Below are 26,285 nucleotides of genomic sequence, written 5' to 3' on the forward strand. Positions count from 1 at the left end.
CTCTTAAATATTTGGTGATTCTTGGTAGTGTTTCTGGAATGTCAATTTAATATCATAATATGTAATAAGATGACTGGAATTATTCTTTCCTTCTCATAGTATAAATATGGGATATATTTTATAGGATAAGTTAACTGTAGATAAATTTTGACACTAAGATTTTTTTAGTAAGATGGAGGTCATTGGAAAAATGTATTATTGCGATAGAAAAAACCTAATATCCATGTGTTTTATCTTCTCTGGGTCTTATTTTTCCCATATGAAAAAAATAGTTGCATAAATGATTGCTGAAGTATACTATAAGCCAAATATATGTATATATAGTGAGAGAGAGAGAGAGAAATAGATAGTATTACATATATAAGTATCAAATTATATATGGTATGGTATATAAATATTACTATATTACCAAATTAGATATAACTTTGGCATCTGATAACTATAAAATTGAGGTGCAAAAAGAGAATATAGAAATATAACTCTTTAATCTTACCTTTTTTCTCATTAAGTATAGAATTTTTTAAACAGCACTAGAAAATGACATATTTTGCTTTGAATCATTTCTACTGATAAACAAAAATATTGGCCTTTTGCATGTTTGTTGGTTTCAAAGGTAACTATTTCTATTTCATTTATTGTTTGTTGCATTTTTTAGTCACCGAACTATTTTAAAAATTGCTAAATATCAATGTTGGATAATCCAGGAAGATTTTCCATCTGTCAAAATGTTAAAATACTTTCTGCACATTACTGTGGTTTTCAAAATGACTTCTATAATCTGATATTCATTTATCATATTCATGTATAATGAGGGGTTTCTTTTTCTGTAGTTGAACACCCTTAGTCTAACATAGACAAAGTTCTTTAGCAATAAAAAAAATTTGTGTTTATATCTCTTTCAGCTTTTTGAATGCTTAAAGCAGTGACAGGTTTTTTTTTTTAAATGTCCAGTTTGACATAGAGAAGTTGATGACAGAAGCCAACAAAGGTTCTACTAATGAAGGAAAATGTAACCTCCATTGGCTCACTTTATAAGCCACGATTTCCACAGATAGAAAGTACAACAGTCAATATATTGAGCTGTTACATAGCCAGAGATTTCATTCTTTCATCAATCATCTGGATGTCCTGATACTTCTAACATCCAGTCATAAAACGTTATTTTTTAATGATTTTTTGAAGGTGTATACCATTGAAGAATCAGGGCTAAACATCCTGGTGTGGTCAGTGATTGGAAATGAAAGAACAGGATGGACATATGCATATGCACCTCTCTCCAGTAACAGTCCATTCAAGGTGGCATTTGAAGCTGATTTGGATGGAAATGAGGACATCTTTATTGCTCTTGATGACATCTCTTTTACCCCAGAGTGTGTGACTGGAGGTAAGTGATTTTTTCAGAAAATGGGAATATTTGTTTTTAGCATATAAGTATACTACATATTTGGGAATTTCTGAGGAATTACATTTATTTTCGGGCCCAGTTCCATTTACACATTGAAGAAGAATCATATATAGTAAGAAGTAAAATTTCTCTGCCCATGTACTTTGCCATGAAAGTCTCATGTCCTGTAGGTAGCAAAATAACTTTGCACTAAAGTTGTTTTAGAAACCCTGAGGAAATTTTGTTCTGTGAATGTAGCTTTATTTTCTACTTTCCTTATTCCCAAAGGTTTACAAGAACTGCACAAGGCAAAGGCCCCTGTGGTTACCTATTATCTTCCACACTGTCTTCTCCATCTGTATTAACCTTTCCCCTTACCCAGACCACGTTCCTATCTAAACCATTTCTACTGTACAAGCTAAAATGCTCGTTCTATTTCAAAACGAAAAAAACAAAGTACTAAACACCTTTTCTAAAAAAAGTCATGCCTTTGGCTGGGCGCGGTGGCTCAAGCCTGTAATCCCAGCACTTTGGGAGGCCGAGGCGGGTGGATCACGAGGTCAACAGATCGAGACCATCCTGGTCAACATGGTGAAACCCCGTCTCTACTAAAAATTACAAAAAACTAGCTGGGCACGGTGGCGCGTGCCTGTAATCCCAGCTACTCAGGAGGCTGAGGCAGGAGAATTGCCTGAACCCAGGGAGTGGAGGTTGCGGTGAGCCGAGATCGCGCCATTGCACTCCAGCCTGGGTAACAAGAGCAAAACTCTATCTCAAAAAAAAAAAAAAAAAAAAAAAAAAAAGTCATGCCTTTAACTGAAAACTGAATTTCTGATGTTTAAGATGTTTCCCTCCTAAGTGGGGCCATTTGTTCCCTTCCCGAGTCTTCCATTTAAAAATATTAAATAGTAGAGTCATTGTCTTTCTAGGTAGTCAATGCCTCTTTTAAAGATTGTTTTTTTCCTAATATCCCTATTCATAAGTTTCTTTTCTTTTAAGACCACTCATCTGAATGTTTATTCTTCTCATAGTTTTCTCTCTGGATTCTAAATCCTGGTATTTTCGACTTCAGGTGACACACCCTTTCTAAAACGCCAGCTTCTTTGACTCTAATTACCAGCACACACCTGCTTCCTCAATAAATCCCTCTCATGGCTGCATTCAGGGCCTGGTCATCCCTTTTGAAATCTTATGGTTAAAAATCTCGTGTAGTCACCACTTTCTCATCTTCATTACTCCTCCTAAACCCGTTTTCTAGTAACATTAATAAGAAAAAAATATACTCTAGATTATGAATGCTTCCTGGTTTTTGAGGTTCCATAGACAGCCTCTTACTTCCCCCCAATAATTAGAGATTTAATGATTAATACCTTATCCAAATATATTTGCGTTCTGAATTTTGAATGCTATTATGTACTGTTTCTTAAATTGTTCACATAAATTTGAATACTGTGTGCCAGGCAATTTGCTACGCATTTTGCACATATTAATACATTTATTTATTGGCACATTCTTGTAAATGGATTCTTGATATATATTCATACAATGATATGAATAGATCATTTATCTCATACTCTGCCATAATGGCTTTAAGCATCTTTGCAATTGAGGTCACATAACCATCTGAATTTTTCAAACCTGCTGCTGGTCTTGCTGGTTGGGATCACTTAATACCTTGGTTTACCACATTAGCGAGGCCTTTTAAGGTCCCAGACATGTGCGTTTCTCATTTCCTGGCACCAATTTTCTCCAGCAATCCTCAAATTTTCCCATTTCTCCCTGGCATGTTCTTCACTCTGCTGATTTTCTTGTGTCCTTTGAATAGAAATAAAGCCATTTTGTAATAAATTCCTTACGTTTTCTCATTTTCACCTCCAAGTAGGCCTGCATCTGCCTCCAAACTCTTTTTCTCACCATGTGTCTCAGAAAAAAAAAAAAAATCTCCATCTTCCCAAGAGCGAATGCATATTTTTAGAACATTTGCTTTCTCAGCTCCTCTCAGCCATTGTTCCATATAAGTCTTCTGTATCTCATGTCTTCACTATCTCTCCTTCCATTCATTCTTGGCTCTGTCTTTTATTTATATATATATTCTATAATATATCTTATATATTATGAAAGTATATAATATATATTATATATTGCTGATTATATTATATAAGTTATACATAAATAGCATATATATTAGCAACATATATTCTATACATATAATTCCATATGTATCATTTTATATATTTATATTCTGGAATATATATTTACATATATTTCTTATATATATATTATTCCATATGGATATGATGGAATAATGTATATTTATATGTATTTTACTGATTTCAAGCTCCTCATCAGCAAAAGAGGCTTGAGAGCTTGTATTTCATCTCCAGAACCTAACATACGGCCTATGAAATGTAGCCTAATAAATTACTGTTTTTCAAAATAACATAATAACAATGAAAACTGATGGTGTGAACAACATCCTAACATTCACCAAAGTATAAAGGTTCTTCTTTCCCAGTATGTTATAGAACAGATTTTATTGTCAAGGATGATTTAAAAACAAAACAAACCAAAAAAAAAAAAAAACCGCTAAGACCTTTGACATTAGAGCTTGAACTGTTTTCTCTTTGTCATTTTGTGTAATGGAAGTGCCTCTCCCCAGACCCATTCTTTCCCCCAAAATCCAGAGTCTTAAGGCATAGCTACTACAGCATGGGTTCCTTATTGATTCGGGCAGATGCTTTCAGAAAATCATAAATTAAACCAGCACTCCTCAAACTGGGTTGTACAGATGCCCACAGCAATGTCCTAGGGAGTATGCAATACCACCAAATAAATCTGAGGTAATTCATTGGGTTTACTTGAACATTTGGGGAGAAAAGTTAAATAATTTATTATTTGACATTTGAAGTAAACACAAATCTACTATAGAGTGGAATGTCAGAGAGAAAACATAAAGCTTTAAAGAAACGTGATCCTTTAGTGCTATTACTAACGTCTTCTTCCCTGTGGTTGGTGGCACTATGGTGGAAAATTTTGAGAGGTGCCTAATTGATAATTTAGACATTGAACACCTGTGTCATATAATAGACAATGTGCATAATATATTGTTGAATATGAAAGTTATGACCAATGTAAGAGCTAAATAATATGAGTCTATTGTTAACATAGAAAAATGATAAAGTGTGAAACCAATTTTAATAAGCTGTCAATCAAAAAGATATCTATATATCCTGAAAGATATACAAAATGTAATATCTGTCTCTGAAAAATAGAAATGTGAATTATTTTTCTTTTTGTCTTGGTTTTTTTTTTCCGTATTTTAAAATGTCTGCTTAGAACTGTGTTGTTTGTAATTGGGGAAAAATAATGGTGTTACTTTATCAACTAAAAGTGTAAGATCATGATGCATATAATTAAGAACCACATATTTTGGGCCAATTGATGATTTTAATCTTGCCCTAAATGAAGTGATTTATTGGTATTATTATGGGGGACTATTGCATAGATGGATTTATTTCAATTACTTTGAGTCCTGTGTTTTTCCAATAGTTATTTCTGTTAATAATAACTCATCTCTGTGAAACTCTTTGAGAAATGTGAGAACAGGTTATAATTAGCTCTTCTTATTTGCCAAGGTTAGGGAACATCAGGCAGAATAAATGTTACGGGTGAGCTGTTCTGCTAGTAGTTCAGGCGTCTGATGTTTCACTGTTCTGGAGCAAGTCTTTATCCTGTGTAAGAATGAGTGCTCTAGAATTCGTTTTGCCTCAGCAGTTTTTCTTCCAGTTGCCTTAACTTTCCAAATAGCAGCCAACAAAATCAGACAGAATTTTTAGATGTTCAAGAAGGAAAAAAAATAGCAATTATATGTATGCCTCAGAGACATTTGGTAAGAATATTTTTTAAGTATTAGTACTTAGTAAGAAAAACTTCATTTCCCAGAAATTCCGGATAAAGAAAGCATTCTTTTTCACATAAAATTTAAAATAGGTCAAATTTTGAGATATTCCTCTTTAACGTTTCTATTTTGTAGACTAAAAATCTCTAGGATGCAGTTTTCCAATGAAACATAGTTCTAAAAAATGCAAGAATTCTGATAGTACAAGGCCTACCACAATGAATATTTGCTGAATAAAGCAAGAAACAGAAATTAAATATATTTTTCCAGTATTATTCTGTGTGTTCATCCTTCAGCCCTTAGGAAAATGTGAAAAAGTCTATGCCATTACAACTACTAGCTTTGTTTGTCTTTTCTTAGTTAGACTAGACACAAATGAACTAAGGCACCTAAATTAACAGATAATTTTCTTCAGATTTTTATAACAAGACATCCAGAGTTGTATGTGAACCTGCCAGCTTTCTGCTCAGGTCCAGATTAACATCCTACAATAAAAAACAGCAAACTCTCCACTTCATTTCAACTTCATATTAGGTGTTGTGGTTTTTACCACCGCCGCAAACTCCCTTAATTGGAAGGAATCTAGAACAATGACATTTGTCATCCCCAAGTTACCTACAGTTTTCTTCCCATATAGAAGATTCCACTAAAAGTGGCAGTCCTGTCCCCACCAGCCTTTACTTCCTGCATTATTACTTCTCTGTGCTACCTTAATTACTTTAGGTTTCCCAGGGCAACATTTTGTAAATGAGTCTAACTTGATGAAATAAAGCATCTCCAGAAATTCTGAGTCAGCAGAAGAGTGTGTTTATTTTCATTGCATCTGTTTCCCTTAGCCATGTGAGTTTCCACAAGAGAAATGTGTTTTCTGTTTTATTTCTATAATTTGAAACAAAGAGGATCCCATCTGTCACTGTGATGAAGAAGCATGTTACAGCACCGGTAGGACACTGATATTTTTAAAACTATGTGCAAAGCTGTAAAATATTTGAAACAACAATGGCTTGAAAATACTGTGCATATCTATAGAGTTTTGTCAGGAGTTTAATAAGGTGGCGAATACCAATAGACACAATCCTATGGAGTTTGCACCATAGCTAGGAAGTGGATTGTTTCCATATAGAAGTTAGCAGGTGTTCTGGGTAGAATAGTATCTCCTCAAAACTCCATGTCCTTTGCCAGACCTCAGAATGTGACCTCATTTAGAAATAAGACCCGCGTGGATATAATTAAGATGTGAGTTAAAGGCATTCTGGAGTAGAGTGGGCCCTAACAAGACACACAGAGAGCACCATGTGATGGAGGTAGAGGTTAGAGCAACTCATCCACAAGCCAGGGAATGCCCAGGCTTGTAGCGTCTCTTTGAAATGCCCATGGTCAGTCAAAAAGAAGCTAAGGGAAAGTAGTGGGGCAGCTTCTCCCTAGAGCCCTCAGAGAGAGCATGGCCCTAGAAACGCCTTGAATTCAGACTTCCGGCCCCCACAATTATGGAAGCATTAATGTCTGTTGTTTTCAGGGGTCCAGCTTGTGATACTTTGTTACTGCAACCTTAGGAAACAAATACAACTGAGAACATTGAAGTCTACTTTATAGTCAAGAACTGGGTGCAAATTTTCATTATGCACTTCTTCCTGCTTTGCTTTATGTCTCTCTTGTTTGCTGTCTGGGAAGGAACCCCACTGAGCCATGAGCTCTAGATTCCATACAGCAGGCAGATGACCTTGACCACGGACATGTTCCTTCTGGATCCTGCCCCAGGTCAAAGTTGTTGGAAACCCCTCCCTGGCCCTGGAAGCTGTTAAGTCTCAGCTTAACATCAACATGGCCCTCTCCCAGGAGGGATCCATGGATGGAATGGCTCTGCATGGCAGGTGTGGTGAATCAGGGCACCTGCCCATCTCAGCCAGCCCCCAGTGCCCCCTTCCTCTGAACCAGGTGGCAGCAGTGGCCGTGGGTAGAAGAGACAGCCAGGAGGCTGGTATCATGGAAGCCAAGAGGAGCAGAAAAAATGATGAAATAAAGCACATTTTATCCAACTGCAGGCAGGAAAATCAGGGATTTGCTCCCTGCCTCATTTTTTTTTTCTCTTCCTAAAATAATCATTAAACTTTTCCCATGCTTAGCCATCCCCTGCTCCCCAAAGAAAAAGAAAACAATTTTTATTATGCTAACTTACTACTCATTGGACCTGATTTTTTTCATCTATGAAATGATTATTGTCAGGATTTAGGAACATGCCTTTTCTAAGAGTTGCACTGACCATTTAATGCAGATGAGGAATCATTTTGAAAAACCTAAGAATAATACTTAAGTGACCTAACATGTCTATGATTAAAATTCTCAGTTGAAACATGCTGCATCTGAAACTTCCTCAGATAAATACAGTAAATAAGAAGAGATGCTACCATGTATTCAAATGCTGAGAAAACTCCCAATTTGGGAAATTAACATTATGGGCACTTTTCTCCCCCCAACTAGGTTTTGTTGTTGTTGAATTGAAAGAAAACAGATCTTCAGAGAGTGAATGCAGATTCTAAAGAAAAGAAATGTCTTTATATGGCATCCTTTTTGTCTTGATTTGATAAATATAGGTTAATGACAAATAGCAAGGTGTCAGACAAAAATAAAGAATAAAATTCATAAGACAGGGGAAATAGTACAAATTCTGTTTCACTGATGAAAAATAATGATTCTCATTTCATCAATGAATAGACTCCCATTCTCCTTTCATATCTCTAAGCTTGAAAGGGAAGTCCAAGTAACAATTTTCAGGTGTAATCTCTTGAACGCAAGTTATTTAAAGGCAGAGATCTTTGTCAGTTGTGTTCAATGGTGTATTCTATGTGCCTGGACGAGTTCCCATTATGTAGTTAGCTCTCAATAAGTATGTTGTATGACTAGATAAATATGTTGAATGAACAGATAATTAAGAAAAAGTCACCATCAGCTAAATTTATATGGTACCCCTCTCTTCATACTCACTAGTGACCTCAGCCTCCTATGTTTTTCTCAATTTCATGTTTGGGGAAAAGAGTGATCGAGAATGACAGAGAGAGAGAGAGAGAGAGAGAGAGAGAGAGAGAGAGAGACAAAGGGAGGGAGGGAGGGAGGGAGGGAGAGAGAATGAACTTTTTGAATAGGCCATCAGGCTCTGTGTGGTTGTATCCAGTGATGGAAAGAGGACCACTGGATTAAAATTTTGGAGAGCTGAGTTGAAACCATGGCTTTGCCACTAGATACTTGTACAATTTTGAGCAAATCATTTAAACTCTCTGGTCCATGTTATGTCATCAGGGAAATGAAATAGATGATTGGTTAAATCCCTTCCAACTCTGCCATTTTATGATTATATGAGGCCGGATTTGGAGGAGAGGATTAGGGAAGCAGAAAGAAGGCACAGAGCATGACATGGGAGAGTAGAGAGTTCAGAGAAAATAAGGAGGAGTTAAAGGGATCTGGGAATTAGGGCAGCGAGGAAAAAGTAGAAATGTCATTGCAGTTAGATGCAGAAGACTTCTCACTACTGGGCATGTCTGTGAATTTAAGTACGCCATTCATTCAGTCAATATTTGTTGAAAATGTATGTGCTGCCCTTGAATTGGATTGGAAAGACAGGTAGGAATGTGGTAATACCTACAGCTCTCCAGGAGTTTGTAATCTAAGAAAATACTGAGATAATGATGCATACCTGAAAGTTTAAAGTACAGTTCACCCTTGAACAAAATGGATTTTAATTGCACTGCTTCACTTATTCATGGATATTTTTTCATCCAAATGCAAGAGTGCCAACTATTGGTATAGGCAGGACCCAGAAGGGCTAAACAAAGCCCTGATTTGTAGCATTTGCCTGTTTCTCTGGTGTGAGTACTCCCAACATAGTTGATTTCAGGCTGTGTATGTGACATCACTGAAGGTGATATTAAAAGTAGATGCTCAGCAACAGCAGGTAAACCAGTACAAGCAGGCCGCTACATACAGTGTCGGAGGAGTGAGCCTCAGATTCAGCAGAACCACCTCCCTCCCAGCTAGACAGTGGGATGAAAGCAAAGGCCATGGGTCATCCCAAAAAGAAAAACAAACAAACAAAAAGGACATTTACTCAGCATTATGAATAGAGAATATTGCCAAAAAAGCAATAATTGTTTTCATAAAAAGGGTATTTATACCTTTTGTTTCAGTTTACAAAGAAGGCCTCAAAAGTCTTTTGGTTATGAATAATGATAAGGAGATGCCAGTAATGTCTTCAAAATCTGTGTGTATCTTTCTAAATACACACTTTGAAAACAGTTATTATCCAGTGCTCCATATCCTTACTCTCAATGCAACTCAGTCAGCAAGTTCTATAAATGTTGCCATTTTTTCTTCTCCATGTTTCTTCTTACTGCCCAAATTCTCATTTGATATCTTTTTTTTTATTAATCAGAATCTCTGTAATGGCCACATAACTGATGTATCTAATTTAATCACACATATACAACTTTCAAATTAAATCCTCTAGTCTTAATTATGTTGTCAGTGACAGAAAGGTAGACCACTGACCTATCTTACCACAGTAGCCAGAAGAATATGTTATTGCAAGCAACAGAATTGTGCTTGGGCTAACTCAAGCAAAAAGTAAGTTTACTGAAAGGATATTGGATTGCTCCAAAATTCAGAAATTAGGCTAAGAATCCAAACCAGGGACATGAGCAGGGAGCAAGTGAGGTTGACAGCATTTGAGGGTAAGACTGGCTAATGCCACTGCCTTCAAGTAATTGCTTTGGAAACTGAACTATCTACCCCTCTGCCATCACTATGAATCATCTCTGATACTCCCTATGTCACTCATTCAACGTTAAAAGTGCTAGTTGGAGCATACCATTTCCAATCCCAAGTCATATTCCCACACTTCCAAGTCACATTAAGTTATTCTATCATATCTAATTTCTACAACATGCATCTCTGGATGGTAGCCATTCTGATTCTCATTTTATCAGAATTAAGCTTGAAAATTCTGCAACATTTAGGCCAGCTTATAACATTAAACAGCAACAATAAACTCTCTAGGTATACTTTTATGGTATAATAGAGAGATAACAAATAGAAGGGAAATTAATCAAAATATATAAATTCTCATGCAAGTTATAAAGAGGAGAAAAATGCATAGTGGTTAATTGCCTACTGAATAAGTTTCTTATTCTTTAGCACACCTAATGACTTGTCTGTCTCTGTCTAGAAAATGATCTTTTCAAACAGGATCCTTTGTGTTTCTCAAGTATCCCTCCATCTCTGTGACTTTGGTCCTGCCACTTCTCTGGCTGAGAAAGCATAGCTCTTTATCTCCCCTTGTGTAAATCCTTCTCCAATTTCAGGGGCAGAGCAGAAGCTGCTTCCTTCATGAACTTATCCTTAATCCTCCCCACGGGAAACCATGCTCTGATATTGTCTTAGCCTTAACTTTGCAGTTCTTCTATAGTATATCTTAGAAGATATTATTGATATCTGTAGCTTGTTCTCTGTCATTTTTAGTTCCTCCACATTGAAAAATCCACATTGTCATTTTTTTGATTTGGCAAGAATGAGTGATCTTTAACTTCAAATTTGATTAAGAAAAATGTAAAATAAATTTCAAGTCAATATGTAAGATAGAGTAGGTATCCATTACATATATTATAGCAATCACAGATAAATTATTTAAAACTTGGTTTTAATACAAGTGTCATTTTTATGATTTTCAGTTCAGTTAGCAATTCATGAGGCCTCGTTTTAAAATGGATAGTGATAAATATATAAAAGTCGAAAGGAAATGATTACCAGTAAATCCTGATTCACTTATTGGATTATAGAATATTATTAGGTTTTAAATCTATTATTGTGGGTCATGAAGTCCTTCTGTTTGTCAAAAGATGGGTTAATTCCTTTTTACTCCTAGAAGGGATATTAGATTTGAAGGCAAAAACACTAGAGCCAGAAAATGGCATTAAATGCTAATACCAGGCAGGCTTAGGGGAGTTAAACCTGGATTCCCTGCTTGACAGCCTTTGGAGGAGTCAGCCTGTTATTCTAGGAGGTGGTTTTTACTTGGTTGCCTGCTGATCATCAGGGTGGAAGGAGTTTTGTTGAATTACGGGGAAGAAGTCCAAATGACAACCATGGAAAAGTCACTCTCAGTGTGAATATTTCATTTACCTGAATTTCACAAGTGTCTCATGCAGAACCCAAAGATAAAACACAAATCACTGTCCCAACACTGTGTCTTAAAGATGAAGGCTTTACATGAAGAATGACATTGACCACATAAACACATATGCATTAAAATGTTTGTAATATAACATATATATATATATAATAAAACATGGCATGGTAACTCAGTAATTTTGTTACCATGTGGAAACAATAATCAATTCCTAAATTCCTGGTCACTTTTGGAAGTTATAACCTTTGCTGACTCTTATTTTCACTCAGAAAAGCTCAGCATCCAAATGTTTTACCAGGCCAAGTGTGTCAGAGAGATTCTGTGGGCTCTTCATAGCCAGGGTCAATCTGGCCCTGTTTTGTTCTCTTCGGCTAAGAGAGTCTGCTTTTATTACGATTTTCCTGATTCCCTGGAACACATATGTTGTTTGCTGGAAAGCATCCAGACTTTATAAAAACAAGTTCATTTGTTGCCTAAGAAATAGAAGAAAGCAACACTCCTTTGCTTAATAGTATAAGTGTTTTTGTTTTTTTTTAAGGGGTATTCCCTTTAGAAAATTGCATAGTATAATTTAAATTTTTCCTTAATTGCCCATTTTAAATTTCTTTGAAGAAGTTTTATAAAGATGTTGATGAAAGAAAAAAATCATGCTTTTTTTGTTGCAAAAGGAAAAGCATTCTAGGTTTATTCGTTTTTTGTTTCATGAGAGTATTTATTTTAAATTTTTTATTGCATTTTAGGTTTTGGGGTACATGAGCAGAGCATGCAAGACAGTTGCGTAGGCACACACATGGCAGTGTGTTTTGCTTCCTTTCTCCCCTTCACCCACATTTGGCATTTCTCCCCAGGCTATCCCTCCCCACCTCCCCCTCCCACTGGCCCTCCCCTTTTCCCCCCAGTAGACCCCAGTGTTTAGTACTCCCCTCCTTGTGTCCATGTGTTCTCATTTTTCATCACCCGCCTATGAGTGAGAATATGCGGTGTTTCATTTTCTGTTCTTGTGTCAGTTTGCTGAGGATGATGTTCTCCAGATTCATCCATGTCCCTACAAACGACACAAACTCATCATTTCTGATTGCTGCATAATATTCCATGGTGTATATGTGCCAGATTTTTCCAATCCAGTCTATTATCAATGGGCATTTGGGTTGATTCCAGGTCTTTGCTATTGTAAACAGTGCTGCAATGAACATTCGTGTACATGTGTCCTTATAGTAGAACGATTTATAGTCCTTTGGCTATATACCCAGTAATGGGATTGCTGGGTCAAATGGAATTTCTATTTCTAAGGCCTTGAGGAATCGCCACACTGTCTTCCACAATGGTTGAACTAATTTACACTCCCACCAACAGTGTAAAAGTGTTCCTTTTTCTCCACATCCTCTCCAGCATCTGTTGTCTCCAGATTTTTTAATGATCGCCATTCTAACTGGCGTGAGATGGTATCTCAATGTGGTTTTGATTTGCATCTCTCTGATGACCAGTGACGATGAGCATTTTTTCATATGACTGTTGGCCTCATATATGTCTTCTTTCGTAAAGTGTCTGTTCATATCCTTTGCCCACTTTTGAATGGGCTTGTTTGTTTTTTTCCTGTAAATCTGTTTGAGTTCTTTGTAAACTCTGGATATCAGCCCTTTGTCAGATGGGTAAACTGCAAAAATTGTTTCCCATTCTGTTGGTTGTCGATTCACTCTAGTGACTGTTTCTTTTGCCGTGCAGAAGCTGTGGAGTTTCATTAGGTCCCATTGTCTATTTTGGCTTTTGTTTTAAGAAAATATATATATATTTCAAATAGAAAAACAAGGGACTTTCCCAGAATGACCAGTATTTTTTACAGTAGCATCTTATTGAGGTGTAAGAATATTTTACCCAGAAATGACCAGTTGCTCTTTTTAGAAATAGTTGAAAATGGGGACCTGGGCGGGGATTAATGGTTCAACAAAGACTGACTGTGTATACATATATGAGTCTTCATTATTCACCAATGTAAAGTTGCTCAAAATAGAAAACATGGGATTAGAGAAATAACCAGGTTTTGGTAAAAATAAATAAATAAATAATCCTAAGAGGTGACGAGGCCAGATGCGGTAGCTCACGTCTGTAATCCTAGCACTTTGGAAAGCTGAGCTGGGTAGAACACCTGAGGGCAGGTGTTGGAGACCACCCTGGTCAACAAGGTAGAGCACTGTCTTTACTAAAAATATAAAAATTGGCTAAATGTGGTGACGCATGCCTATGGCTTCAGCTACTTGGGAAGCTGAGGCAGGAGAATCACTTGAACCCAGGAAGCAGAGGTTGCAGTGAGCCGAGATCACACTACTGCATTCCAGGCTGGGTGACAGGGTGAGAAGAAAGAAAAGAAAAGAGAAAAGGAAGGAAGGAAGGAAGGAAGGAAGGAAGGAAGGAAGGAAGGAAGGAAGGAGGGAGGGAGGGAGGGAGGGAGGGAGGGAGGGAGGGAAGGAAGGAAGGAGGGAAGGAGGGAAGGAGGGAAGGAGGGAAGGAGGGAGGGAGGGAGGGAGGGAGGGAGGGAGGGAGGGAAAGAAGGAAGGAGAGAAGAAAGGAGAGAAAGAAAAAAGAAAAGAAAAAGAAGAAAAGAGAGTTGATAAGCTTATGGTTGGGTTTTTCACAGAACACATAATTGACCAATTTAAAGACCAGTCCAAGAACCAAAATATCTAAACTTTGTAGTTTGCCCTTACTTCTCCTTATGTTATGCTGGTGAGATGTGCACCCTGTGGCTTTCCATATATACATATTTTAGCATATATATATGAGTACTTGAGCCAGCCTGTTCTGACCAACGAGCTCCAAGAACATGTGTTATATAATGGGACAAGACAACTCAACACAATTTAAGCTAATCGCTTTTAGTTGTTTCTATTAAGAAGGCAGAAATTAGTGTAAACTTCTGTGTTTTATGAAATAATGATATAATCCTATACAATGCTTTAAAATTTAGGTTAAGCTGCTCATTCATATTCCTCAAAAGTTACTCTTCGGTTTAACATAGCTATATTTGTGTTTGTCTCCAGTGCCAGTCACTGTTGACTGAAGTTATGGTATCACAGCCACTTGTTCTATCTGGTTGGAACATACAGTGGTTGAGATCTTGCACCTGGAAGGTCTCTGATAGACAACTGTAGAATGATACCTGAGTCTTGGGTGGTCTTCTCTAATGCCCATCTCACTAAATGATTTGTCTTTCATTTGATCTTTCTAAGACAGGTAGAACAGATATTCCCAAAGTGTATATGAAATTTAACACTCTTCCTTCACAGATTGTCTGAAACTCCTAGAATTTTTTAAGCGTATATATTTATGGTCTGTGATGAGAGATGGCTTCTCACTCTCCATTCTCAGCCTCTTAAACTAAGAGAAATATCTGATTATTGATTGGTACCAAAGCACCTGTTGATAATTTCTGTAAGTAACAGCTTTCCACGCATAGGACTGATGATGACTTTCTCCTTCTCGGCCTTACACCAACTAGCCAAGAATATAATGCACATTCTATCATTTGAAATATTCATTATTTCCTCTGCAATTTTAGAGTTTTATGAGGAAGAATGTGAGCATAGGTGAGTCTGAATCAGTGTCAGTGTGTTGAATACCAACTAAAAGCAGGAGATTTCACCCTGTAAGGTGTTGGAGAAGCATTTTTAAGCAGAGTTCTTCCTTTGGGAAATGTGTGCTGGAAGCAATGTGAATGTTGAATTAAAGGAGGAATGTATTTAATAATATTGGACCTAAAGTTAGAAGTCAAGAGTTGAGGATTTGGGGAATGCTTTAGCTATTAAATAAACCTGCAGTTAATATGGGCTAGAGCTATCAGTGAGCAACAGCGTTAAATTAGGCCAAGTACACAACCTCATCCCACGTTGCATATAATTGAGGCCACACTAACACAGATATGTTAGACTGGGAACTATAGCACCATCTGGAAATGATTAAACAAGAATGAATCTGTAATCCACAGGGGTCTCTTTGGGTTCCAGGCCTCATGGCAGGAAAGAAATGACCAGCAACCACCCTCCCTTTTTATATTTTTAATACATTTTCCACTTTTACATACGTTTTAGATTATTGGGCATTATATGAAGGCAGCAAATTCATCATTTATGCAATTTCAGTCATTTGCAGTGGTACCACTACTTTTGGTTAAGGAGGAATTCTATAATCCTGGCAAATATTGATGTTGGATAAAAGTGATAACACTTTTGGGACCTCTTAAGAGTTCTGTTTCTTCAGATCTTATTTTCTTTCAAATTCGTAGCCTCTGTATGTGCTGGGGAAAAAAGGAAGGACTCTGATAATAAGGTTTTCACTCCTCCACCTCAATCTCTTGTTTTCTCTGAAGGACTTTGCCTGTCATCCACTGCCCAACTGTCTTCTCCAAAGCTCCTCTGTTATTAGTGAGTAGCCTCCTGCTTTCAGGTAACCTACCTCTGGATGTGTATACTTGCATGTACACATATTTGTACAAATCACATATACATACATAAGTATATTTATGATGTATTAAGTTTGAATATTTCCAGCTCTCTCCTATATTGATTTTGGCTTTGGCTTTTAATAGCTACAGTTATTCACTTTGGAAATAATTATCACTTTCTACTTGGTATCTCTTCTCAGATGCATGTTAGTTTCCACACTGGACATAAGTTCTGGAAAGTTCTCTATTTTCTTCCCTGTTTTTTTTTTTTTTTTTTTTTGACTCGGAGTCTCACTCTGTCACCCAGGCTGGAGTGCAGTGGCATGATCTCAGCTCACTGCAACCTCCACCTCCCGAGTTCAAGCAATTCTCCTGCCTCAGCCTCCTGAGTAGCTGGGATTACAGGCGCATGCTACCACGCCCAGCTAATTGTTTTATTTTTAGTGGAGATGGGATTTCACCATGTTGGCTAGGCTGGTCTCCAACTCCTGACCTCATGATCCACTTGCCTTGGCCGCTCAAAGTGCTGGGATTACAGATGTGAGCACTGTGCCCAGCCTTATTCACTCTTGTCTCTCTGTCAGACTTTTGACTTTTTGGTCATTACCAAATGAGCCTTCCTCATTCCTTATCCTACACACAGTCCAGGCATGCCAGGACTCTCTGAGTCTTTAGTCAAATAGAGGTCATGTTCCATCTTTCTAGGAATATTTAAGCTATTAAATATATGCAAATAAAATAAGATCAAGTTATTCTTTTCTCTCTCCCCTCTACAGAGGATGATTTATTAAACTAAAAAGGCAATTAATATTTGTATACTTTATAAAGGACTCTTATGGAGACATAAGCATAAAGTTATAATTCACAATAACCTCAAAACAAGAGTACCTGTAATTGCAGCTACAAAATTATAATAGATCCCCCCCACCATAATTTTTTTTGTAATCTTTTTGAATGCTGTTAATCAAATGCTGGCCAGAGACAATTACCCATTTGTAACAGGTATGTTATATTTTACAATGAACATTTTTACTGTCTGTATCGCTGAGCATGACAATATTTGTCAACAACATAATTTCTGCTGTTTAAAATTGAAGTTCTATGTGCATATCATTTTTCTTGCAAAACACAATTTTTCTTTTCTCTAAACATATTAATCAAAAGATAAAAATTCATCAGATTATCCTTGGGCACTTTAGTCTTTTATGGAACTTGCATGAAATTCATGAGAACATTTCATTGAATTTCACTCTAAATTATCAGTGTGAAATAATTTTTATTGCTATAAGAAATATGCTTCCACTGCTGTGAAAACATTAAATGAACAATGAAACTTAACGTCTTGTGGGAGGACAAAGAAACACCCACAGTGTCAGGGATTGGAACTGTCTGCATAGCACAAAGTGAAGTGGAATATGGTAATCAGAGAGATGTCTTGGTTACTGGGAATGTTGAAGTTCCTAAATGCCAGTTCCTAAATCCCTTATCCTAGGTGGGTTTTTTTTTCTTAAATATTTTCCTTTCTTTTCTTATAAGATGTAGTAGAAAACAAAAATGGCAGGTTTATTCCATACACATACACACACACACACACATACACACACATACACACACACACACATATTTATATGCAACATAATTTGCAAAAGTCCTCTATGTAAAATCACATAAAACTTCTGAAGCAATTGGTGAAGACCTGTAGGATACATATGAAATGAATGACAGAGTTATTTACTGAATTATAAACTTATGTTCAAATATATTAGAAAATTTATTTTTTAAAGAGCTTTTCAGTTCTATTTTGTTAATGTACTCTTTTATCATTTGTGATTTAGTCCATGGAAATAACCAGTGAATGCATTCTTTAGTTTATCCATTTAGGTTATCTAATTCCATATTAATTATCAAGAAAAGTAAAATTACTATTTAAACCATTGACATATGTGAGAAATATTTGATTGAACACATACCTCATGCCATTTACTCTGCTTGGCATTAGAATGTTAGTGTATCATCAAAGAGAGGTTAAAACTTATCCAATATGATTTGGAGTGTCCAAACTCTACTTGTAGTCACAATTTTGAGCAAAACATGAGTAAAGACCTGGTGAAGATGCTTTAGTAGTGATGCAATTGCAGTTTCCTGATGGCACAAGCATAGCTTTGATTGTGAGATTTTCTGTTGTTTCAGAATCCTTTTTCCCAAAACTAATTTATAAACTAATTTCATAAATTCTAAGGCAACATTTCTTATTTATTTATTTATTTAGAGACAGAGTCTTACTCCGTTGCCCAGGCTAGAGTGCAATGTACAATCTTGGCTCACTGCAACCTCCACCTCCTGGGTTCAAGCGATTGTCTCACCTCAGCCTCCCAAGTGGCTGGTATCACAGGCACATGTCACCATGCCTGGCTGACTTTTGTATTTTTAGTAGAGGTAAACAGGTTTCACTATGTTGGCCAGGTTTCACCATGTTGGCCAGGCTGGTTTTCAACTGCTGACCTCAAGTCATCTGCCTGCCTTGGCCTCCCAAAGTGCTGGGATTTCAGGTATGAGCCACCATTTCTGGCCTAAAGCAATATTTCTTAGCCTGTTTTCTGCTGAAACCCATACTAGCTGATGTTTATGTGCTGTCACATTAGTTGTATAATTATGGGAGAAATTGTACATATTTAATGATGTACAATTTCAGGGTAAGGTAAATGTTTGATCGTACATTTAAGTGTTGGATTACTGCATATTAGAAGAGATTTGAAGAATTTAAAAAATTGAGTTTTTAAGAGAAAAGTATCAATATGATGTACAGACTGAAACATAGGTTCTAAGGTATATTGGTACAAAATAGATAGATAGCTCAATACCAATATTAGTTCATATAGATAAAGTATATTAGTATATATATACCAATATTAGTTTATATAAAGTGTGTGTGTATGTGCATATATATGTGTGTGTGTATACACACACACACACACACACACACATATGGCTGTATATATTGCTGTGAATCCACACCCTTGTTCCTCACTGAAGGAAGCGTATTTGGTGGCGTACAAGTAAGTGAGAGTAACTTGATTGCTGGTACAGCCTTGAATCAGCTGCAATATACAAAGAATAAATAAATTGCAAACAATGGCATGAGATGCACTTTACTGTTGATTCCAACACTCTTGAAACTTGAGATCTTCCTTTTGAGAAACAGTCTCTAAAACATATAAACTAAGCTTTCATGTAAGTCTCTTTGTTCTCACCTCAGCATTAGGTCTGTATAATACCCCCAATCAGATGTAGCTTGAAAAATGTTGACTTAACAAAACATAAATAAACACCCATATGATATATAATGAATCATCTTGTCAAAATTAATCAACATTTTTTTGGGAATGTATTTTCTTATCTCTTTCTCTCCATCACAGTCACCATTTCTGAATGCCCCTCTATGTTTCTTTTGTACTTGCTTTCATCCTTTCAGATGGTACTATTTGGGATACACGTAAATGACAAATGACATTATCAACACAGAATGTGCTGTTTTCATTTGCTTTCCTGATCTAAGTTTTATTTTTGCCCTGAGCATGTTGGGCTCTCCCACGCAGTAACTGTCTCATGTAATGAACAACAACATGCCCTTCCAAGGAAGCTAACTACTGTCGGGACTGACCTGACAGCATTTGCCTTGCATGGTCACCAGCCTTGCACCTCAATGCCGTCGGTTTCAAGCAACCTGACTAAGCAGCTCACTGGGCATAGTAAGAAATGGATCAACGTGCTTGACCAAGGCACAGTACTTTTATCAGAGTGTTATGCACTTTAATTGCTGATTGCTACATTCTCACATAAATTTGGAGAAATTAGAACATAGAAATTTTAAGAGAAAATCATTAGACAATGTAGGTTCTAAGGAATATTGGTGATAATATACACATGAAAATATATGTGGTGAGATATCTATAGATCTTTCTATCTATAGATCTATAGATAGATACCTCACCACCAATATTGTTGTTTTTATGTATCAATATCAATATTAGTACGTGTATATATATATATGGTGTGTGTGTGCCTGTGTTTGTGTGTGTGTGTTTGTATATGCGTATACTTTATATTCTACAGCAGTTTTAGGTTCACAGAAGAATTGAGAAGAAAATGTCCCATATACTCCTTGTCCCCACCTTGATAGTCTTCCCTGCTATTTACATCCTGCTCCAGAGTGGTACATTTGTTACAGTCAGTGAGATGAGCTTACTTTGGCACATTGCCACTCAAAGTCCATAGTATACATGGAGTTTCACTCTGGGTGTTGAAAGTTCTGTGGATTTTGACAAACACGTAATGACATGTATCCACAATTATAATGTTATACGTCCATTTGGTTTTACTGTCCTAAAAATTCCCTGTGCTCTACGTCTTCATTCCTCCTTGCCCTACCTCCCATCCCATAACTCCTGGCAGATCTTTTTCCTGTCTCCATAATTTTGCCTTTTCTAGAGTGTCATATAGTCGAAATCAGACAGCATGTAGCCTTTTCAGATTGATTCTTTTCCTTAGCAACATGCATTTAAGGTAGTGCTGAGATTTTTCAGAGTATTAAAAAGAGAACCATGAATGTTGTTCTTATTTAGAGAATTAAAGGGATTGTATATTATGATCAGCTCCAATATATAAATGATAAATCAACTGCAAACTGCAACATAAGATACACTTTATGGTTGATTCCAACACACTTGAAATTTGTAATCCTCCTATAATAATTAGGTAAATCCATGGGTGAGACCCAAGAATAACTCTGTTAACATTAATGTTTTAGAAAAAACTTTTTAACAGTGGCCACACTTCTCTTTTCTTTTCTTTTTACCAAGACAAAGTTTTGCTCTTGTTGCCCAAGCTGGAGTTCAGTGGCACTCTCTCGGCTCACTGTGGGTTCAAGTGATTCTCTTGCCTCAGCTTCCTGAGTTGGTGGGATTACATGCTTGCACCACCAGGCCAGGCTAATTTTTGTATTTTCAGTAGAGACAGGGTTTCACCATGTTGGTCAGGCTGGTCTTGAACACCTGACCTCAGATGATCTGCCCACCTCGGCCTCCCAAAATGTTGGGATTACAGGCATGAGCCACACGCTTGGCCAGCCACACTTCCTAAAGCATGTATGTGGCAGAGTGCATCCAAGTGAAAAGATAACATCATCTAGGAGTATTAGTTTTATTTAATTACCTAAAGGAAACCACTTATATCAATAAAGTATGGATTTATAGTAGAACACAGAATTTTCATTAGGTTAAAACAAGAGACAAAAGAAATATGGAGTGAATGAAGGACTGCTGTTGGCTAAGAGACTACCTAGACTCTCCGTAGGAGTGCAAAGTCATGTTCTCCCTACATCAGAATTATATCATTAGAAAATTCGAGAAGCAATTCAGAGGAGACTTAATGAAAACTAGATTCATTCTGATGTTTGGATAGTGTTATAAGTCATGTTCCTGGGGAAGCTGACCTTAAGGGAGACTCCACATCAGAGATTTATTAGCAATTCTCTCAGGAACATCCCTGCAAAGGACGGGAAGAAACAACTGTGTATCGGGCGGGTGGCGAGTGGGGTTTAGTTGTGATACAGGTGCAAGAAGGGGCTCAGCCGATACCATGGGGAGCTCTGGAGCTGCACTGGTTCTTCATAAATGCCCTACATTGTGGCGTACGGCCTGGCCATTTTATCTCCAACTCACCAGTCCATGAATGAAAGCGCCTACAACAGTGAGTTCTCGATACTGTTCAATGAAAATAATTTTGGTATTTAATGCAAAGGCTACCCCCAAAAGGAGAAAATTTTACTTTTCCATATCCAATGTAAAAAAAAATATAAAGGAACACACCACACACACACACACACACACACACACACACACCCCATTCTGAATAGAAACTGGGAAACATAAGGAGTCTGTGTTTGTTTTCAAATAGAGAATGTTACCTTCCTCATTTTTTTTTAAAGAAAAGGGTAATGCTTAATTAAGTCATAGATATTACTAAAGGATGGTTCTAGATTCTTGTTATTTGCAAAGAATTTGTTAAACCTTTTCAACCTTTGGTGAGCTCATAAAGATGAAAATTTCATGCATAAAATACTTTAGAAAACAATTAAGAATTTCCATCCTTCTTTAAGTATAAGATTAATCTAATGAAACGATTGCAGATAAACTATTTGACCATGGTTCAGTATCAGAAGAGCTGTATGTAAAAGTATGCAGATTTAAATCCAACTTACTTTCAAAGTTTGAGTTTAGAATTTGTGCATTGGAACATTGCAATATATGCTGCTGTGATCTCAGGCAGTTAGATTAGAACGTGATAGTAATGTCTCCCTCTCCTACTTAAACATACTGATTTCCATGAACATAGACTCCCTAAGCATGGCCCATGTATATCTTAGATACATGGCTTTGTTCATAGTGTCAGAATCTAAATACCTTCTAGATATATCTTCACTATTGGTTCACTGAGGAGGGAGAGGGACTTTCACATGTAATTTTGAAAATGCATTTGCTGTATCATCTTTACATGTAATGTAAATTATTCTCATACAACCCATACATATCAAGGTTTAAAATGTCAAGAAAAAAATAAACCATTTCCGAACTGGCCTCCACTACTACCTGGCACTGTATTTTTCCCTTATTATATTGATGAGTCCCTCATTAACTAGCACAGAGACGACACACAGTATAAGAACCCTCCAACTAATCACCAATTAGTGCAGTCCTATATATTCACATACATTCCCTCACCTTTAGAAACATGATAGTCAACACTCAACACTCAGCTTCTGCTTTAAGTTTGACTTAACGTGGACTCAAACCTTTGCTGCAGAAAAGTTTTCTGTAATAAAAGTTTATTACACTAGCATTCAGTATTTGGATATTTAAAATATGTGGGCTTCAGTGTCCTCATTTGTAAAATGAGTTGGTTGGGTTTCAAGCAGATTATCTTCAAGATTCCTAGTGTAACATCTTAGATTACACTGTGATTTTATCTGGCTCTAAACATGACAGCACATGGCCTTTGACCAGTAAGCAAGATTCAAGGACAGAGTGCAGTGTGACAAAACCATAGCAGATCTCTACTTCTGTGGCCCAGCCCTGCCCAGGGTCTCAAGAGCCAGATTCCCTGAGTGGAGGCCACTAACAGACAGTACATAAGCAATATTCTGATATTGTAACAATTCCCTTAAATTGTAAAATTGTAAGTGCACCTTTCCAAAGTTTCTAATTTACTGAGTAGAAGTGTCTTTACTCTCTAGCACAATCTGATTTAGTAGTCCAATTGAAGGCATAGAAATAAAAATTTCTTCTTTAATTTGAAGGTGTCAGTTTTTATGTCAATGATGCCTTTTAAAAAATATTGTGCTTATAAGAATGGCTATAAATAAAAGGCAAAAGTGATAGTTGTTGGTACAGATGTGGTGAAAAGGGAACACTTTTCCACTGCTGGTGGGGATGTAAGTTAGTACAACCACTATGAAAAACAGGATGGAGATGCCTTAAAGAACTAAAAGTTGAACTATCCTTTGATCCATCAATCTCACTACTGGGGTATCTACCCCCCAAAAAAGTCATTATATAAAAAAGACACATACATATGCATGTTTATAGCAGCACAATTCACAGTTGCAAAGATGTGAAACCAACCTAAATGCTCATCAACCAACGAGTTGATAAAGAAAATTTAGTATATATACATCATGCAATGCTACTCAGCCATAGAAAGGAATGAAATAATGTCTTTTGCAGCAACAAGCATGGAGCTAGAGGCCATTATCCTAAGTGAAGTAAGTTAGGAATGGAAAACTAAATAGTGTAAGTGGGAGCTAAGCTATGAGGATGCAAAGGCATAATTATGATATAACGGACTGTGGGGACTCAGAGGGGAAAGATTGGGAGTGGGGTAAGGGATAAAAACTATCAGTTACAGTGTGCACTGCTCAGATGATGGATGCACCAAAGTCTCGGAAAGCACCACTAAAGAAGTTATCAATGCAACCAATAATCAAATAATTATTTTAATTATTAAAATTAAAATAATCTAATAATTCAAGAATTTCAGTAACTTGTGGGAATTGTTAAAAATTATTAATAATTCCCCCAAATTATTGAAATTAAAATAAATTTTAATGTTGTTCCTGAGATTATGATAAGGCATATTCTTGAATCAAGTTTGCATGTTTTGTAGGCTTCATATTATTCCTAATTTGAAATTAATTTACTTCAATTAACCAGATTCATTTTGTACGATAATAAATGCAACCTGCGATGTCTTAACACCAGACGGAGGTAACTTCCCTAAAGCCAAAATGACTTGACTTGCTCTCTTTTTTAGGTCCTGTCACAGTGCAGCCATCACCCTGTGAAGCTGATCAGTTTTCTTGTATCTACACACTCCACTGTGTCCCTCTCTCAGGGAAATGTGACAGACATGAAGACTGCATAGACGGATCTGATGAAATGGATTGTCCTCTCAGCCCCACCCCTCCACTCTGTAGTAACATGGAGTTCCTGTGCTCTACAGATGAATGTATCCCTTCCCTCCTGCTATGCGATGGGGTGCCCGACTGCCACTTTAATGAAGATGAACTCGTTTGCTGTGAGTTATTTTCACTAATTCCGTGTGCAAGGGAAGGAATGCCACTTTAAAATGAGAGAGAAAGCTGGACAGATGAAATGAAGTTTCCTAGAACCTTAATGTGATTGTATCATCAATAATGTAGCCTTTTCTGTTATGTTGCAAAACAAGGCATCTGTCCTTTGCTTAGCGTTTCTAGCAACACTGTTTGTGGTCACACTAGTTTCTGTTAAACCTGTCTGTTTCCTTTTCTATTTACATCTGAGTCATCCCTTATGTGTTTTTATCTCATTAACACGTGTTTATGGAAGTGGTTTGAAGAAATGTGGTGAGAATTTCTTCCTATCGTAAAGGTTCTTGATGATGGCTTAAGTAAAGGGCATAGTGATAGATATTCTCTTTTTGATCACGTGACAAATATTTATTTTAAAGGGTATACAGAGTTAGGGGTTGGATCTGGATAATTACCTGAGTAAATGTCATGTGATTAAGAGTTCATGGGATAACGCATCCTAAAGACATGAGTTTGAATTTCATCCCTGTTATGTACTATGTGTGCAATGTTGGGGAAGTTGAGTGCTGCCAATTTCAGTTTTGTCATCCATGTAATGAATTCAGTGATACCTAACTTACAAGGCTGTGACGATTTGAGCAAACGCATGTAAAATCCCAAGCTCTGTATTCAGTACCTTTGATTTTTATTGTAATTAGCCACTGTCAGGTAGGGAAGGAAGCATGTTATGTAAGAAGTAATTATACACATCTTAAAGTGAGTACATAATCACGGTGGTGTCCAAACACCCTTAACATTTTATTTAGTTATTTGTTTGCTTCCTTCCTTTGTATTTTGTTATATCGTATTGTATTTCTGGATGAGGGCTTCAGTGATAGAGGTTCATAAACTATATGTTAATGATCATAATTTTTCGATTAGTAAAAAACAGTTTGAATTGTAACTATAAGAGGGGAACATTGAAAAAGGCTGAGTGCAGTGACTCAGCCCTGTTAACCCAGCACTTTGGGAGGCGGAGCGGGGGAGGATCCCTTGGGCCCAGGAGTTAAAGTCAGCCTGGGCAACATAGTGAGACCCCATCTATAGAAAAGTAGCAATAATAATAATAATAATGAGATGTGGTGGTGCATGCCTGTAGTCCCAGCTACTCTGGAGGCTGAGGTGGGAGGATTGCTTGGGCACAGGAGTTTGAGGCTGCAGTCAATGATGATCGTGCCACTATATCACTGTACTCCAGCCTGGGTGACAGAGTGAGACTCTATTAAAAAAAAAAAAGAATGAAAGGGAGACAGATAGAAGGGAGGAAGGGAGAAATGGAGGAGGGAAAGAGGGAGGGAGGGAGGGAAGAAGGGATGGAGGGAAGGAGGGAAGGAAGGAGGAAGGGATAGAGGGAGGGAAGGAAGAAGGGAGGGAAGGAAGGAAGGAAGGAGTGGAGAGGGAGGGAGGGAAGGAAGGAAGGGAGGACAGAAGGAAGGAAGGAAGGAGGAAAGGTGGGAAAGAGGAAAGGGCAGAAGAGTAGGTTATTTTAGGGTCCTGTGTAGTATGGACCTTCAGAAATCTGGAACAATTGGAAGAGGAGTAAAGGTGAATGAAAGAAAAGAGAGATGGCCTTGGGATGTTTAAAGGCTTTAGCCTTAAATCAGTGAAACTCTTTTCCTGGTTCAGGCTAATAAATTGTTTTTCCAACTCCCTGTTATTACCTACCTATATATTCTCTCTGAGATAAAGCCAACCTGTCAGGTCTTGTAATCTTTTATTGGAAGAAAGGTA

General features: G+C 37.0%; 1 protein-coding gene across 3 annotated transcripts in view; it reads left to right on the plus strand.

Moving 5' to 3' along the window:
* The window catches only part of MALRD1 (MAM and LDL receptor class A domain containing 1), a 619,714-nt gene that overhangs the window by 461,542 nt on the left and 131,887 nt on the right, over positions 1 to 26,285 (plus strand). For all 3 annotated transcript variants that reach the window (XR_013520422.1, XM_078332925.1, XM_078332926.1), the window contains 2 exons: positions 1,183 to 1,384; positions 24,260 to 24,523. Coding sequence is in view for 2 of the 3 variants with exons in the window: in XM_078332925.1 (XP_078189051.1) it covers positions 1,183 to 1,384; positions 24,260 to 24,523 (466 nt within the window). In the remaining variant the exon portion in view is untranslated. The remainder of the gene's footprint in view (positions 1 to 1,182; positions 1,385 to 24,259; positions 24,524 to 26,285) is intronic.

This window comes from Callithrix jacchus, chromosome 7 (assembly GCF_049354715.1).
Source record: "Callithrix jacchus isolate 240 chromosome 7, calJac240_pri, whole genome shotgun sequence".
In the NCBI taxonomy this organism is placed as follows: Eukaryota; Metazoa; Chordata; class Mammalia; order Primates; family Cebidae; genus Callithrix; species Callithrix jacchus.